The 18184-nt window shown below is 38.0% G+C and overlaps 1 protein-coding gene across 8 annotated transcripts in view; it reads left to right on the forward strand.

The window, feature by feature from the left end:
- Window positions 1–18184, forward strand: part of TRIM37 (tripartite motif containing 37) — a 162104-nt gene that overhangs the window by 34356 nt on the left and 109564 nt on the right. For all 8 annotated transcript variants that reach the window (XM_049702321.1, XM_049702325.1, XM_049702322.1 and 5 more), the window contains exons 10-12: window positions 3272–3322; window positions 4385–4466; window positions 17962–18038. In XM_049702321.1, the coding sequence (XP_049558278.1) occupies window positions 3272–3322; window positions 4385–4466; window positions 17962–18038 (210 nt within the window). The remainder of the gene's footprint in view (window positions 1–3271; window positions 3323–4384; window positions 4467–17961; window positions 18039–18184) is intronic.

The following is an 18184-nucleotide window of genomic DNA, read 5'->3' on the forward strand; positions in this document are numbered from 1 at the left end:
GGAATTGTGGAAGACCTTGAAAGATACTTAGAATTTCATTAGGCAGATGAGAATAGGATATGTATACATGAACAAAAATATGGGGATGTGATAAGAGCTGCTATATTTGGAAGTCAGCAGAGAAATCATTTCAACCAGAATTTGAAGGGCTGTATTGTTGGGGCATTTAAGTCTCTCAGGGAGGACTTAAATAGCAGAAAAGTACAGTTCTCAGTCCATAAAGAGTTTTGGTTTCTGGGAGAATGGTCAAGTTGGGATGGAAAACCAGTTTTTATGTAGCTGACCAGTCTGTTTTCTCAAGGGAACAATGGATACTTATCCTATTTTTCTTCCGTTCATCCCTTAAGTCATGATGAAGTCTCTGGTCTAAAGATTTGCAAATCAGTATTTTTCAGAATACTGGGCTAGAGATGTTTTGAGGCTAGCCTCTCCGTATTCCGTGAAGCTTCACGGACACCATCGTGAGATGAGTCCAGTCATCATAAAGACCAGAGTAGAAGAGGTACAGAAATAAAAGTTTGAGAACATAAAGCTGTGCCTTATTTGCAGACAGAGTGGTAACACCAGTATGATTATAGATAACCTCTGAACAAGTGAGCATAATGTGGAGATGTTAATAAATACTTAAGGATGGTAGAATTGATAGAATTAGGTGGCTTAGCGGTTGTTGTGGCTTTGTGTATATATGTAAAGAATGCAAAAGAAATTTTGAGTAAATACTTCTACCAAATTACAAGAATTTTCCAGCAAATATTTGTAAATATCCATTCATTCAGTGAATATTTGAATGCCAGCTATGTTCCAGGCACGTGCCAGGTACAAGTAGAGAGCACAATAGAGAGTTCTTGTTCCCTCATATTGTGATTTAGTGAAAAAGATAGGTGATTGAAGCAGTAATAAAATAAAATGTGATGACTGGTGATAGGGGAAGTATATGTATCCTGTTTTAATGCTTCCCCATAGCACTAATTTAATATAATGTTATTAGTGTCTGAAAAGTTTTGGCTAAAAAATTATACATATGTAGGAGTATGTCATAGTAGGATTGATAATTGTTTTCTGTGCTCTGAATGTTAACATTTATTCTCAGCAAGTGAGAGCCATACTGTACCCTCTTGGTTAGTAAGCTTTAGCTACCTGTATGCTTTAACTTGTAAGCTTTCTATCTCGCTGTTCTAAGTTAAACATGTCCTCTTCATCTTCTGTTTATTTTGTGTCTTGGTGAGCTCTTTGACCCTCAAGAGCTGATTAAAAATAGGACAATGATATTCTGGTCTTAGAACAAAAACAACAACAAAGGAAATATATCACACCGAGTATTAAGGACATGGTGGAAGAAACAGTATGAAGATCAGCAGGCAACTGGGGATTGCCTGCATAATGTCTGTAGACATTTTGAAAGATGTTTAGTGGGAGAACTGAACAACGTTTGTGCAGTTGGAAGTTGCACAAAATTATAGCCAAAAGCATATTATAACTTGACCAAATTTGAAGACTATCCTGGAGAGATTCCTTGGAGCTCTGATTAGGTTCTTGGTTCCAGGAAGGCTTCCCAGGCATTAATTGCATTGGTTCTGATAATTGGAGTTTTGTGTATATTGAATGCTAAGAGAGCGTATCTTGGGGAGAAGTTAGAGCAGACCTCCAAAGGTATGTGACTTCTAATTTGTTATCTGAAGGAATTGTAAGGATTAACCAGACAAAAGGATTTAGGAATGAGGAATGTGAGAAAAGGTAACTACTGCCTAGGGCTGTGGTTAGGGGTGCTTGACAATTGGATAATAGCTCTACAGTTAATAGTTGCAAGGCAAACCACATCTACTTGTGAAAAAGATGTGAGCTGTTTAGCTACATATACTTAACCATAAAATAAGACTGATGTATTTTTAATAATGTATACTATATTTCTACTGGCAAACCACTAATTTCTTCAGGTACTGTCACAGTGTGAAAATGCTTTAGATGCATTTTATGTCTTATTTTGGTAATAACACATTTTCATGAATTGAACTTTAGAAAATATAGCTGAATATGTGGTGAAATGGCTTGCAGTTTATCTTTTTGGTAAATTTATAATTTTATATATTAAATATATTACACTGTATTACAACACTATGTATGATAGTGTCTTTATCATAAATGTTTTACTATCTCTGACTTTTGAGGTGTTCTAATGACAGTGCTAGAGACTATTAGCGTGCTGTGGGTGTAGTTTAGTTCTCTTTGAAGATGTAGTTTAGCTCTATGGATGTAGTTTAGTTCTCTTTGGAGAAGACTGTATGGAACTAAAGTTCCCTAGGTAATCTTGCCTTGCCATGAAACTGTTAATGTGCTTATCCTGCTTGACCCCTATGTGATTATGTATTCTTATCCTATAAAATTGTATAGATTTATTTGCTAGTAAATAGTCTCAAAGTATTTAGGGTCTGTCAATATTCCTCATAATTTGTTCCGAAGAAGGAAGTTTGGGGATTTATTGTAATATTTTATCCTTTTGTTGTTTCTTTTGATTTTTTAAAATAGTTTATATGTTTTCTATTTCAGGTGTCCAGCCTAAGTACCTAACTTTTTTCTTTTCCTATTTCCATATTAGTTTTTAAATATCTCTTATAGTTATTTTAATACTTAATCATATATTGCCTTTTTTTAAAAAAGCTATATTATAAAGTATTTGTTGAGTCTCCAATTTAATTGCAAACCTTTGATGTCAGCTTTTGATGGTTTTATGAATTCATTTGATTTAATGTTGTTTAATAAAATTTTAAAAATATTTCTTAAGGCCTTATTTTAGTTTAATAAAATTTGTAAGATGTTACTGAGAGACTTAACTTCGTTTCTTTTTTTTATTAAGATTTATTTATTTTGGGGGGCTGCGTTGGGTCTTCATTGCTGAATGAGGGCTTTCTCTAGTTGTGGCAAGTGGGGGCTACTTTTCGTTGCGGTACGCGGGCTTCTCGTTGCGGAGCATGGGCTCTAGGAGCGCGGGCTTCAGTAGTTGCAGCACGCGGGCTTCAGTAGTTGTGGCGCGTGGGCTCAGTAGTTGCTGCGCAGGCTCTAGGGCACGCGGGCTTCAGTAGTTGTGTCTCATAGGCTTAGTTGCTCCCTGGCATGTGGGATCTTCCCCGACCAGGGATCGAACCCGTGTCTCTTGCATTGGGAGGCAGATTGTTAACCACTGCACCACTAGGGAAGTCTGACTTTGTTTCTTAATTAAATGAAATGTTAAACTTGTATAAGCCAAATAATTTTTTTCTCTTTTGTTTCTTTTTAGTGAGTTGGTACCATCTTATGATTCAGCTACTTTTGTTTTAGAGAATTTCAGGTAAGAGTTTTTGACAACTTTAGTGTTTTTTTGTATGTGTACGTAAGTAAGAGCTAGGTAGGTGTCCTTCCTGGGTAGCATACAGACCTAATGAACTTTGTCACTCAGTGTGTAGTCTTCGAAGAAACAAGTTTTGTATTAGATACATAGAGGTCATTTGTCTGGATTGTTTTATATCTTCTAGATGGATTGCTCCTGTAGGGTGGGGAATGGAACTTTTTTTTTTTTTTTTAAAGAAGAGGGTCTACTTAGCCTTTGCTGGTAAGGTAAGGTGAATGGGATGATAGAGATCAATGAGCCCTCCTACCCATCCTCAGAAATAAGAGTGGCGGGAAGTAAGAAATTGTGGATGGGAGGGTATTACTGTAAGAAATTTGTAAGCTTTGTAACTTGCATGCTAAGTTTGTTAGCTTTTACAGCTTTTTCTCTAAGATTAGAAGCCAAGATATTAAAACACAAAGGTCCTAAGGGACTTGTCTTAAAGGGCAGCATGGAAGTGGGGAATGAAGAATATAAAAGGTCTTGCCTTGGGAAGAGAAAATCCCAAGAGGTGATACCATCAAACTAAGGCCAAACTGAGAACTTATACCAGTCCCCATTTAATTTGTTTTTTCTTATGGGATAATTCTGTGGCTAAGATATAAACCGAGGATTACCCCACATTTTTTTTCCATATTAGAAAAGGATAATTATACTGTGGGGATGTGAGGAAGAAACTTTTTTTTTTTCCTTTAACGGTGGAAGACTGTTGAAGTGGTAATTAGATTCAAGGCACTTAGTTATATTTTTCTTTTCCCTTAAATGACAAAATTTTGAGGGTTTTTTTTTAACCTGAAACTTAAAAGATACTGCTGAATATTTCTGTATCATTAAAGTTTCTTTTATTTCAGAATGTTAGTATATATAAATTTATACAGTGGAATCTTGACTTCTTCAGTCACCTTCATTTACTGGTCCAGGACTTCAAATAAGTAACATGAAGTGGTTGGGTTTTGTTTTTGCCTGTTTGCTATTTCCCAACAGTTTTGATCTTGGGATTCAGTTGGTTTTCTTTTACTTTAGTACTTTGCGTCAGAGAGCAGATCCTGTTTACAGTCCACCTCTTCAAGTTTCAGGACTTTGTTGGAGGTTAAAAGTTTACCCAGTAAGTTTTTCATTATTTCTAATAAATTTTGAAACCAAGATCTTTCTTTTAGGGTTCTATAGTACACTGGTTCACTTTTTTAGTGGAGAAAGGAATTAAAGTAATGACAATTTTGTTTCTTTATAGGATATGTTGCTAAACCTGTGAAAAAAATGAGTTAAATATAAACAGTGTAAACACTGGCATATTACTGAACCTTATTTCACTAACATTTAGAAGAAATGTTTAAAATTCTTATTTTAAAAATCATTAAAAAAAATACATTTACAGATGGTCATCAGAAACACATGTGTGTTGACTGCATACTCATGGTGCATTTCAGTATGTTTCTTTGACCTGTAGATTTGCTGCATATTGGCAGCTGGACCCAGTGGTATGATGAGCTGCATAGTCAATTCCAATGGCAAGAATATAAGCAGTAGTGTGTGCTTTTATCATATCATATCTAGTTGCATATCTTTTTGTCATATTGATGAACATTGCCTACATCTGTTAATTCACTGGAAGTTGCAGAGTAGTGATTCTCATTTTGTTTCTTTTTTGCTTATTACGTGTAATGCTTTTATAAAGAGATGCTTACCTTTACCTATTGTTTGGTTATCCAGTATTACAGTTCATATAGAATAGGCAAGACTCTTTCCTGTTATTTAGTGATTTTCCTTATTCTCTGAAAGTAATTAACTAGGTTTTTAAAAAAAATATCATTATGAACTCATGGATTTATACATATTTAGTCTCTTTAAGTTGGCTTCTGTGTCACTTTGCTCTGACCCTAATAGTCTAGTAGTGACGCTAGTAGTTAGCTTTCTTGTCCTCTTCCGTGGCAAGATGTTCTAGTCTCATCTTGTACATTTCCTACTCTGTACCTGAAAATTGGTCATTTTATCCAAAAAGCCCTGATTTCTTTTAGTGGGAAAATTGTATTTCAAGACCAAACTGGGTGTTAAGGGTGCTCATTTCTACCAGGTTAGTCACTGTTTCTAGGCTTTCTTCATGAACAGAACTAGGGAATTACATAGGCAAATGTATGTGGGGGTTTGGGAAGGGGGAGGGATTAATATGTATGTATGTATGTATTTAAAAATTTATCTAATAGACTCTATTTTTTAGAGCAGTTTTAGGTTAACAGCAAAATTGAGTGGAAAGTACAGAGAGCTCTATTTGCACCCACTGCCCCCACACATGCACAGCCTCTGCCACTATCAACATGCCCTGTGCCAGAGTGGTACATTTTTTGCACTTGATGAATTTACATTGACACATTATCACCCAAAGTCCTAGTTCATTCTTGGTGTTATACATTTTAGAAGTTTTATTTGTTTGTTTTTAGCCCAAAGACCATACTTTGAGAAAAACTGGGTAGGAGTGTGCTTAAAATTGAAGTGGAAAAACTCCAGTGATCTTAATAGAGAAAAAATATTTATGAACACTTTACAATTGCTATATAATTGTAGAATATCAGGGTGTCACATGTGTGTATGTATTTTTTAGAGATAAAATAACTCCTGAGTTAATGCTCATGTTTACAATTCAAATTAAGGATTATAGAGTTTTTTAAACATAATCTCTTTACATTACACCTGTATCTCCTTTCTTCTATTCTAGGAATCCTACTTTTTGAAGCCATAGGAAGTGATAGAATTATAATCTCATAATCAATCACTTATTTGCCTTATTTCACCTTACAAACACAAAAATCTCAGAAGGGGAACTCTAATTCCATCATTGATTTGATTACTGAGAAATGTTTAAAATTTTATTTGGAAATATACTCTCCACATTTCACTATGCCATGTCTGGACAACAGTTAGGGTGTTCAAAGCTGTTCTCTAGTAAATTCTACTGGAAGGGCTAATGAAAGCAATATTTCCTGAATTTTTGTGTGTTGAAAATAGTTTCTGTCCTTTATAAGCTAAAGCCAGTATTGCTGGATGCAAAATTCTTGGCTCATGTTTTCTTTCACTGGGTGTCTTAAATATTCAATTCCATTTTCTTTTGGTAAAGTCTGATGATAAACTGATCCTTAAAAGGCATTTGCTAATATTGTCTAGATGCCCAAATAATCTAATTCTTTTTAAGTCCAATAATTTACTACTATATGTTTTGGTTGTTCTCGGTCAGTATTCTCAGTTACATGCTGGGCTCTTTCAATATGTAGTTTTAGACTTTTTAAAGAAAACGTTTCCTGAATTATAGTTTTAAATATTTACTTTGTTTCTGTCTTTGGTTTTCTCTCTTGGGACTTGTATTATCTTCATTTTACATCTTCCTTGCCTGTCTTCAATATTTACCACTTTCTCTCTGAACTTTTCAGCTTTTTCTTCATTTCTTTTTAATTTTTAAAATTTTCTTTTGTTCACTTATTTTTTGAAAGATATAAACTGTTGTGCTTATTTGCTCTTGTGTTCCTTTTAGTTCAGTCTTTATTTCTTAAATAACTTTTCCTTTTATTTCTCTTTCCTTAGTCCTATTACCTGATTTCTGAGTTTTTCTAATACTGATTTGTGTTATTCTTTCATATCATATTATTTTCTTATTTTTTCTTTTCTTCCTGTGGGCCATCATATTATTTTCTTAGTGTCTATTAGGTTCTTTTGAAATGGTTACAATTTTGATCTTTGAGTATGTTTTTCTAGGGTGCTTTCATTGTCTGTAGGGATGTTATTCTCTTTATTTCCTCTTTTTTTAATCTTGGTAAGTGATGCATAACATAAAATTTACCATTTTTATCATTTCTAAGTGTACATTTAGTATTGTTAAGTATATTTACATTGTTTTGTAACCAACTTCCAGAACTCTTTCTACTTGCAAAACTGAAGCTTTCTGCCCGTTAAACAGTAATTCCCCATTTCCCCCTCTCCTCAGCCCCTGGCAACCACCATTCTACTTTCTCTATGAATTTGACTACTCTAGATACTTCATGTATGTGGAATCGTAACACAGTAACATCTTCTTGTTACTGCTTCTTTTACTTAGCATAATGTTTGTAAGGTTCCTCCACTTTGTAGCATGTGTCAGAATTTCCTTCCTTTTTAAGACTGAATAATATTCCATTGTATGTATATACCACATTTTGTTTATTTGTTCATCTGTCAGTGGACACTTGGGTTGTTTCTACCTGTTGGCTATAGTGACTAATGCTGCTGTGAACATGGGTGTGCAAATATCTCTTCAATATCCTGCTTTTGATTCTTTCAGATATATGCCCAGAAATACTATTGCTGGATCATACGGTAATTCTGTTTTTAGTTTTTTGAGGAACCATATTGTTATCTACAGTGGTTGCAACATTTTACATTCCCACCAACAATGCACAAGGGTTCCAGTTTTTCCATATCTTTGTCAATACTTTTTGTTTTCTGTTTCTTTGATAGTAGCCATCCTGATGGGTGTGAGGTAATTCATTGTGGTTTTGATTTGCACTTCCCTAATGATTAATGTTGTTGAGCATCTTTTTATGTGCTTATTCATGGCCATTTGTATATCCTGTTTAGAGAAATGTGTATTCAAGTCCTTTGCCCATTTTTTAATCAAGTTTTTTGTTGTGTTGTAGGAGTTTATATATTCTGGATATTGACCCCCTTATTAGATACCTGATTTACATGTATTTTCTCCTATTCTGTAAGGTTTCTTTTTACTCTGTTGATTGTGTCCTTTGATGCATAGAAGTTCTTAATTTTGTTGTTGTCCAGTTTGTCTATTTTTGCTTTTGGTTTCATATCCAGGAAATCCTTACCAACTCCAATGTCATGGAGCTTTTCCCCTATGTTTTCTTCTAAGGTTTTATAGTTTTAGGACTTATATTTAGACCTTTGATCTGTTTTGAATTAATTTTTTTATGATGTAGGGGTCCGACATCATTCTTTTGCATGTGGATAGCCAGCCAGTGTGATAACAATCAGAAATCTGGTGCCTTGCTTTCTGAGAGATTTCCTCATTCTTCTTCCCTTCTCATCTGGACCTTTTCCTTCCTTTGTTTGTATTATTTCTATGCTGTTTATCTTTTATTTTCCTCCTAGCATTTCCTTTGCAGTCTTTGGACCTGTCCTAAAAGGCCGTACTTACTCGTCTTTAAGAGTTTAGAGTGACTAGACTGCATTTAGTTTTCAGACTTTTTTATATTAGGCCCCCTTATACTCAGTTGGTATTATATTGAGCAACTCTTCAGTTTCAGCTGTCATATGTGGCTTGTGATGCTTTTCAGTGACTAACTTTTGTCCATTTTGTGGTTTTCCTTCTTTCGGGTCCATTAGACGTCCCATTGCTTCTCTTTCCTTTCTCCCACACTGTTGATATCATGCAGGTCTTTGTGGTTATAATTGGTATGTCTTTACCTGCTTGTGTTTTGGGGGTTGTGGAGATAACCTGTCATTTAATTTTGTTATAAATGTTGTTTGTGAGCTTTTGGTTTTGTTGTTCAGTTGTTTTGTTTTGTTTTATGTTTGGATTTAGAGAGTTGTAAAAACTATGCTGCCATTTTGGCAGTCTTTCCAGAATCCTCTGCCTATTGAAATTCTTAAAGCTAGGGACTTCCCTGGTGGTGCAGTGGTTAAGAATCCACCTGCCAATGCAGGGGACATGGGTTCAAGCCCTCGTCCGGGAAGATCCCACATGCCGTGGAGCAACTAAGCCCGTGTGCCATAACTACTGAGCCTGTGCTCCAGAGCCCATGCACCACAACTACTGAGCCCGCATGCCACAGCTACTGAAGCCCGTGCGCCTAGAGCCCGTGCTCCACAGCAAGAGAAGCCACCACAATGAGAAGCCCGCACACTGCAACAAAGAGTAGCCCCCGCTCGCCGCAACTAGAGAAAGCCCACATGCAGCAACGAAGACCCAACGCAGCCAAAAATAAAGAAAGAAAGAAAAGAAAAGAAAAGAAAATTCTTAAAGCTAGTATTTTGTTAGAGGTACAGATGGCATGTCAATAAAAGTAGTAAAAATTTTGTTCCTTAAGATTATGATAGGGCTTCCCTGATGGCGCAGTGGTTAAGAATCTGCTTGACAGTGCAGGGGACACGGGTTTGAGCCCTGGTCCGGGAAGATCCCACATGCCACGGAGCAACTAAGCCCGTGTGCCACAACTGCTGAGGCCCTCGTGCCACAAATACTAGCCCGTGCGCCTAGAGCCCATGCTCTGCAACGAGAAGCCACTGCAATGAGAAGCCTGTGCACCGCAATGAAGAGTGGCCCCCACTCGCCGCAACTAGAGAAAGCCTGCGCGCGGCAACGCAGACCCAACGTAGCCGAAAATAAATTTATTTTAAAAATAAAAAGATTATGATAAAAATTAAGTCAAAGAAATTTCTAATCTTATTATCTGTTAAAATTAGGAGTGAAAAATGTTCATTATCTTTTTTTTTTTTTTTAACATCTTTATTGGAGTATAATTGCTTTACAATGGTATGTTAGTTTCAGCTTCACAACAAAATGAATCAGTTATATATACACATATATTCCCATATCTCTTCCCGCTTGCGTCTCCCTCCCTCCCACCCTCCCTATCCCACCCCTCCAGGCGGTCACAAAGCACCGAGCTGATCTCCCTGTGCTATGCGGCTGCTTCCCACTAGCTAACTGCCTTACGTTTGGTAGTGTATATACGTCCATGCCTCTTTATCGCTTTGTCACAGTTTACCCTTCCCCCTCCCCATAGCCTCAAGTCCATTCTCTAGTAAGTCTGTGTCTTTATTCCTGTTTCACCCCTAGGTTTTTCATGACATTTTTTTTTTAATTCCATATATATGTGTTAGCATACGGTATTTGTCTCTCTCTTTCTGACTTACTTCACTCTATATGACAGACTCTAGGTCTATCCACCTCATTACAAATAGCTCAATTTCGTCTCTTTTTATGGCTGAGTAATATTCCATTGTATATATGTGCCACATCTTCTTTATCCATTCATCCGATGATGGACACTTAGGTTGTTTCCATCTCTGGGCTATTGTAAATAGAGCTGCAATGAACATTTTGGTACATGACTCTTTTTGAATTATGGTTTTCTCAGGGTATATGCCCAGTAGTGGGATTGCTGGGTCATATGGTAGTTCTATTTGTAGCTTTTTAAGGAACCTCCATACTGTTTTCCACAGTGGCTGTATCAATTTACATTCCCACCAACAGTGTAAGAGGGTTCCCTTTTCTCCACACCCTCTCCAGCATTTATTGTTTCTAGATTTTTTGATGATGGCCATTCTGACTGGTGTGAGATGATATCTCATTGTAGTTTTGATTTGCATTTCTCTAATGATTAGTGATGTTGAGCATTCTTTCATGTGTTTGTTGGCACTCTGTATATCTTCTTTGGAGAAATGTCTATTTAGGTCTTCTGCCCATTTTTGGATTGGGTTGTTTGTTCTTTTGTTATTAAGCTGCATGAGCTGCTTATAAATTTTGGAGATTAATCCTTTGTCAGTTGCTTCATTTGCAAATATTTTCTCCCATTCTGAGGGTTGTCTTTTGGTCTTCTTTATGGTTTCCTTTGCTGCGCAAAAGCTTTTAAGTTTCATTAGGTCCCATTTGTTTACTTTTGTTTTTATTTCCATTTCTCTAGGAGGTGGGTCAAAAAGGACCTTGCTGTGATTTATGTCATAGAGTGTTCTGCCTATGTTTTCCTCTAAGAGTTTGATAGTTTCTGGCCTTACATTTAGGTCTTTAATCCATTTTGAGCTTATTTTTGTGTATGGTGTTAGGGAGTGATCTAATCTCATACTTTTACATGTAGCTGTCCAGTTTTCCCAGCACCACTTATTGAATAGGCTGTCCTTTCTCCACTGTACATTTCTGCCTCCTTTGTCAAAGATAAGGTGACCATATGTGCGTGGGCTTATCTCTGGGCTTTCTATCCTGTTCCATTGATCTATCTTTCTGTTTTTGTGCCAGTACCATACCGTCTTGATAACTGTAGCTTTGTAGTATAGTCTGAAGTCTGGGAGCCTGATTCCTCCAGTTCCTTCTTTCGTTCTCAAGATTGCTTTGGCTATTCGGGGTCTTTTGTGTTTCCATACAAATTGCAAAATTTTTTGTTCTAGTTCTGTGAAAAATGCCAGTGGTAGTTTGATAGGGATTGCATTGAATCTATAGATTGCTTTGGGTAGTAGAGTCATTTTCACAATGTTGATTCTTCCAATCCAAGAACATGGTATATCTCTCCATCTATTTGTATCATCTTTAATTTCTTTCATCAGTGTCTTATAATTTTCTGCATACAGATCTTTTGTCTCCTTAGGTAGGTTTATTCCTAGATATTTTATTCTTTTTGTTGCAATGGTAAATGGGAGTGTTTTCTTGATTTCACTTTCAGATTTTTCATCATTAGTATATAGGAATGCCAGAGATTTCTGTGCATTAATTTTGTATCCTGCCACTTTACCAAATTCATTGATTAGCTCTAGTAGTTTTCTGGTAGCATCTTTAGGGTTCTCTATATATAGGATCATGTCATCTGCAAACAGTGACAGCTTTACTTCTTCTTTTCCGATTTGGATTCCTTTTATTTCCTTTTCTTCTCTGATTGCTGTGGCTAAAACTTCCAAAACTATGTTGAATAAGAGTGGTGAGAGTGGGCAACCTTGTCTTGTTCCTGATCTTAGTGGAAATGCTTTCAGTTTTTCACCATTGAGGATGATGTTTGCTGTGGGCTTGTCATATATGGCCTTTATTATGTTGAGGAAAGTTCCCTCTATGCCTACTTTCTGCAGGGTTTTTATCATAAATGGGTGTTGAATTTTGTCAAAAGCTTTTTCTGCATCTATTGAGATGATCATATGGTTTTTCTCCTTCAGTTTGTTAATATGGTTTATTACATTGATAGATTTGCGTATATTGAAGAATCCTTGCATTCCTGGAATAAACCCCACTTGATCATGGTGTATGATCCTTTTAATGTGCTGTTGGATTCTGTTTGCTAGTATTTTGTTGAGGATTTTTGCATCTATGTTCATCAGTGATATTGGCCTGTAGTTTTCTTTCTTTGTGACATCCTTGTCTGGTTTTGGTATCAAGGTGATGGTGGCCTCGTAGAAGGAATTTGGGAGTGTTCCTCCCTCTGCTATATTTTGGAAGAGTTTGAGAAGGATAGGTGTTAGCTCTTCTCTAAATGTTTGATAGAATTCGCCTGTGAAGCCATCTGGTCCTGGGCTTTTCTTTGTTGGAAGATTTTTAATCACAGTTTCAATTTCAGTGCTTGTGATTGGTCTGTTCATATTTTCTATTTCTTCCTGATTCAGTCTTGGCAGGTTGTGCATTTCTAAGAATTTGTCCATTTCTTCCAGATTGTCCATTTTATTGGCATAGAGTTGCTTGTAGTAATCTCTCATGATCTCTTTTATTTCTGCAGTGTCAGTTGTTACCTCTCCTTTTTCATTTCTAATTCTATTGATTTGAGTCTTCTCCCTTTTTTTCTTGATGAGTCTGGCTAGTGGTTTATCTATTTTGTTTATCTTCTCAAAGAACCAGCTTTTAGTTTTATTGATCTTTGCTATTGTTTCCTTCATTTCTTTTTCATTTATTTCTGATCTGATTTTTATGATTTCTTTCCTTCTACTAGCTTTGGGGTTTTTTTGTTCTTCTTTCTCTAATTGCTTGAGGTGCAAGGTTAGGTTGTTTATTCGAGATGTTTCCTGCTTCTTAAGGGGGGCTTGTATTGCTATAAACTTCCCCCTTAGAACTGCTTTTGCTGCATCCCACAGGTTTTGGGTCGTTGTGTCTCCATTGTCATTTGTTTCTAGGTATTTTTTGATTTCCTCTTTGATTTCTTCAGTGATCACTTCATTATTAAGTAGTGTATTGTTTAGCCTCCATGTGTTTGTATTTTTTACAGATCTTTTCCTGTAATTGATATCTAGTCTCATGGCGTTGTGGTCAGAAAAGATACTTGATACAATTTCAATTTTCTTAAATTTACCAAGGCTTGATTTGTGACCCAAGATATGATCTATCCTGGAGAATGTTCCATGAGCACTTGAGAAAAATGTGTATTCTGTTGTTTTTGGATGGAATGTCCTATAAATATCAATTAACTCCATCTTGTTTAATGTATCATTTAAAGCTTGTGTTTCCTTATTTATTTTCATTTTGGATGATCTGTCCATTGGTGAAAGTGGGGTGTTAAAGTCCCCTACTATGAATGTGTTACTGTCGATTTCCCCTTTTATGGTTGTCAGTATTTGCCTTATGTATTGAGGTGCACCTATGTTGGGTGCATAAATATTTACAATTGTTATATCTTCCTCTTGGATCGATCCCTTGATCATTATGTAGTGTCCTTCTTTGTCTCTTCTAATAGTCTTTGTTTTAAAGTCTATTTTGTCTGATATGAGAATTGCTACTCCAGCTTTCTTTTGGTTTCCATTTGCATGAAATACCTTTTTCCATCCCCTTACTTTCAGTCTGTATGTGTCTCTAGGTCTGAAGTGGGTCTCTTGTAGACAGCAAATATATGGGTCTTGTTTTTGTATCCATTCAGCCAATCTGTGTCTTTTGGTGGGAGCATTTAGTCCATTTACGTTTAAGGTAATTATCGATATGTGTGTTCCTATTCCCATTTTCTTAATTGTTTTGGGTTCGTTATTGTAGGTCCTTTCCTTCTTTTGTGTTTCTTGCCTAGAGAAGTTCCTTTAGCAGTTGTTGTAGAGCTGGTTTGGTGGTGCTGAACTCTCTCAGCTTTTGCTTGTCTGTAAAGGTTTTAATTTCTCCATCAAATCTGAATGAGATCCTTGCTGGGTAGAGTAATCTTGGTTGCAGGTTTTTCTCCTTCAACACTTTCAATATGTCCTGCCACTCCCTTCTGGCTTGCAGAGTTTCTGCTGAAAGATCAGCTGTTAACCTTATGGGGATTCCCTTGTGTGTTATTTGTTGTTTTTCCCTTGCTGCTTTTAATATGTTTTCTTTGTATTTAATTTTTGACAGTTTGATTAATATGTGTCTTGGCGTATTTCTCCTTGGATTTATCCTGTATGGGACTCTCTGTGCTTCCTGGACTTGATTAACTATTTCCTTTCCCATATTAGGGAAGTTTTCAACTATAATCTCTTCAAATATTTTCTCAGTCCCTTTCTTTTTCTCTTCTTCTTCTGGAACCCCTATAATTCGAATGTTGGTGCGTTTAATGTTGTCCCAGAGGTCTCTGAGACTGTCCTCAGTTCTTTTCATTCTTTTTTCTTTATTCTGCTCTGCAGTAGTTATTTCCACTATTTTATCTTCCAGGTCACTTATCCGTTCTTCTGCCTCAGTTATTCTGCTATTGATCCCATCTAGAGTACCTTTAATTTCATTTATTGTGTTGTTCATCGTTGCTTGTTTCATCTTTAGTTCTTCTAGGTCCTTGTTAACTGATTCTTGCAATTTGTCCATTCTGTTGTCCATTCTATCTCCAAGATTTCGGATCAACCTTACTATCATTATTCTGAATTCTTTTTCAGGTAGACTGCCTATTTCCTCTTCATTTGTTAGGTCTGGTGGGTTTTTATCTTGCTCCTTCATCTGCTGTGTGTTTTTCTGTCTTTTCATTTTGCTTATCTTAGTGTGTTTGGGGTCTCCTTTTTTGCAGGCTGAAGGTTCGTAGTTCCTGTTGTTTTTTGTGTCTGTCCCCAGTGGCTAAGGTTGGTTCAGTGGGTTGTGTAGGCTTCCTGGTGGAGGGTACTAGTGCCTGTGTTCTGGTGGATGAGGCTGGATCTTGTCTTTCTGGTGGGCAGGTCCACGTCTGGTGGTGTGTTTTGGGGTGTCTGTAGACTTATTATGATTTTGGGCAGCCTCTCTGCTAATGGGTGGGGTTGTGTTCCTGTCTTGCTAGTTGTTTGGCATAGGATGTCCAGCACTGTAGCTTGCTGGTCGTTGAGTGAAGCTGGGTGCTGGCTTTGAGATGGAGATCTCTCGGAGATTTTTGCTGTTTGATATTATGTGCAGCTGGGAGGCCTCTTGTGGACCAGTGTCCTGAAGTTGGCTCTCCCACCTCAGAGGCACAGCACTGACTCCTGGCTGCAGCACCAAGAGCCTTTCATCCACAGGGCTCCTTAATTTGGGATGATTCGTTGTCTATTCAGGTATTCCACAGATGCAGGGTATATCAAGTTGATTGTGGAGCTTTAATCCGCTGCTTCTGAGGCTGCTGGGAGAGATTTCCCTTTCTCTTCTTTGTTCTCACAGTTCCCAGGGGCTCAGCTTTGGATTTGGCCCCGCCTGTGCGTGTAGGTTGCCGGAGGGCGTCTGTTCTTTGCTCAGACAGGACCGGGTTAAAGGAGCCGCTGATTCGGAGGCTCTGGCTCACCCAGGCCGGGGGGGGTAGGGAGGGGCACGGAGTGCGGGGCGGGCCTGCAGCGGCAGAGGCAGGCGTGACGCTGCAGCCTGAGGCGCGCCGTGCGCTCTCCCGGGGGAGCCGTCCCTGGATCCCGGGGCCCTGGCAGTGGCGGGCTGCACAGGCTCCCCGGAAGGGCGTGTGGCTAGTGACCTGTGTTCGCACACAGGCCTCCTGGCGGCGGCAGCAGCGGCCTTAGCGTCCCATGTCCGTCTGTGGGCTCCGCACTCTTAGCCGCGGCTCGCGCCCGTCCCTGGAGCTCTCTCAAGCAGCGTTCTTAATCCCCTCTCCTCGTGCACCAGGAAACAAAGAGGGACGTAAAAGTCTCTTGCCTCTTCGGCAGGTCCAGACCCCTCCCCGGACTCTCTCCCGGCCAGCCGCGGCGCACCAACGCCCTGCAGGCTGTGTTCACGCCGCCAACCTCAGTCCTCTCCCGGCGCTCCGACAAAAGCCGGAGCCTCAGCTCCCAGCCCCGCCTGCCCCGGCGGGTGAGCAGACAAGCCTCTCGGCTGGTGAGTGCCGGTCGGCCCGATCCTCTGCGCTGCAATCTGTCCGCTTTGCCCTCCGCACCCCTGTTGCTGTGCTCTCCTCCGCGGCTCCCAAGCTCCCCCACTCCGTCTCCCGAAGTCTCCACCCGCGAAGGGGCTTCCTAGTGTGTGGACACTTTTCCTCCTTCACAGCTCTCTCCCGCTGGTGCAGGACCCGTCCCTATCCTTTTGTCTCTGTTTAGTTTTTTCTTTTGCCCTAACCAGGTACGTGGGGGGTTCCTTGCCTTTTGGGAGGTCTGAGGTCTTCTGCCAGCGTTCAGTAGGTGCTCCGTAGGAGTTGTTCCACGCGTAGATGTATTTCTGGTGTATATCTGTTCATTATCTTTTATTAATTGATTTCATTCCAGGGAAATCGTTTTAGGAGCATAATTTAAAAGAAGAAAAAAACCCCAGCTATTTGAACAAGGATATTGGTTGATTTTTAAAAATCAGTGTAATTTGCTATATAATTTATGTTCAGTAATATTCGCTAATTTTAGCAAGTTTTCACAAATATATATAGTTGTATAATCATTGTCACACTCATGACTTTTATCACCCTCAGAAGTTATGTAATTTATCCTTTTCACATAATCCTTTTTCCTCCTTTCCTGGCCTCTCTGCAACCACTGATGTGTTTTTGTTACTATAATTTGGCTTTTCCAGAATTTCATATAGTAGGATCATACAACATATAAGCTTTTGTGTCCAGCTTTTTTCACTTAAGTGATGATTGATTTATTCGTAATATTTATTGAGTGATTACCATGTCAAACCCTGAAAGCTGCCTCAGGACCTTTTGGAGCAAAGTAGCCTAGAAATGAAGGGGTTAAGAAGTACATGTACCCCTCTATAGACATATTCCTGCCCTCAGCCCTCACAGTCTAGTTGGGGAAACAGATCTTTTTACACATAGTTATAACAAATATAATCTTCTCACACAGTACTGGAGAAATACAGAGGGGAATAATTGTACTCATAAAAATCTCTGTAACAGAAATTTAAACAGCTTTTCAATCTCCAGACAGAATCTTATGTGGAATCCTAACATATAAAACATAGAAATTGTGGGTTCGTGCCCCGGTCTGGGAAGATCCCACATGCCGCGGAGCGGCTGGTCCCATGAGACATGGCCGCTGAGCCTGCGCGTCCAGAGCCCGTGCTCCGCAACGGGAGAGGCCGTAGCAGTGAGAGGCCCACATACCGCAAAAAAAAAAAAAAAAACATAGAAATTATATTTAATTACTTTCAACATCAATCAAGTGTTACCTTTTTCTATTTTACTCTCTTTTGATCTTATATATCTTTTTTTTTTTTGTCTCATTCCTAGTGAAATTGAGGCTTTTCTTTTTTTGGCGTTTTTCTTTGGGGTTTTGATTTTTCTTGGAGGCTCATTATTAAGAGTTCTATATGTGTTAAAACTCTTAACTCTTTTCATAGTAGTTGATATTTTCTTTAGTTTGTATGCTTTAATATATTTTTTTAATTGCAAAAGTTTTAAATTGTTATAGATTCAGACCTCTTGGTCTTTTTATTATCTCTTATTGTTTTTAAGCTTAAAACTACTTTGGCATCCAGATATCTGTATTTTGTTTGTTTCATTGTGGCTTAAATTTTTACATTTAAATTGATCTGGAGTTTGTATAACATCTTTTTCTTTTTTTTTTTTAAGGATGGAAATGGAGTTGTTCGTGGTTACTACTTATCTGTGTTTCTGGAACTCTCAGCTGGCTTGCCAGAAACTTCCAAGTAAGATGCAATTAAGTAACAAACTTTCGTGTGTGTTTACATACCTTCTTAGCATTTTTTATTAACTACTTTTGTTAATTACTACATTATGTCTGTTAAGATGTATACTAGTATGGAATCCCTGGCATAGTATGATGGCATAGACT

Source organism: Orcinus orca, chromosome 19 (genome assembly GCF_937001465.1).
Source record: "Orcinus orca chromosome 19, mOrcOrc1.1, whole genome shotgun sequence".
NCBI classification, from domain to species: domain Eukaryota; kingdom Metazoa; phylum Chordata; class Mammalia; order Artiodactyla; family Delphinidae; genus Orcinus; species Orcinus orca.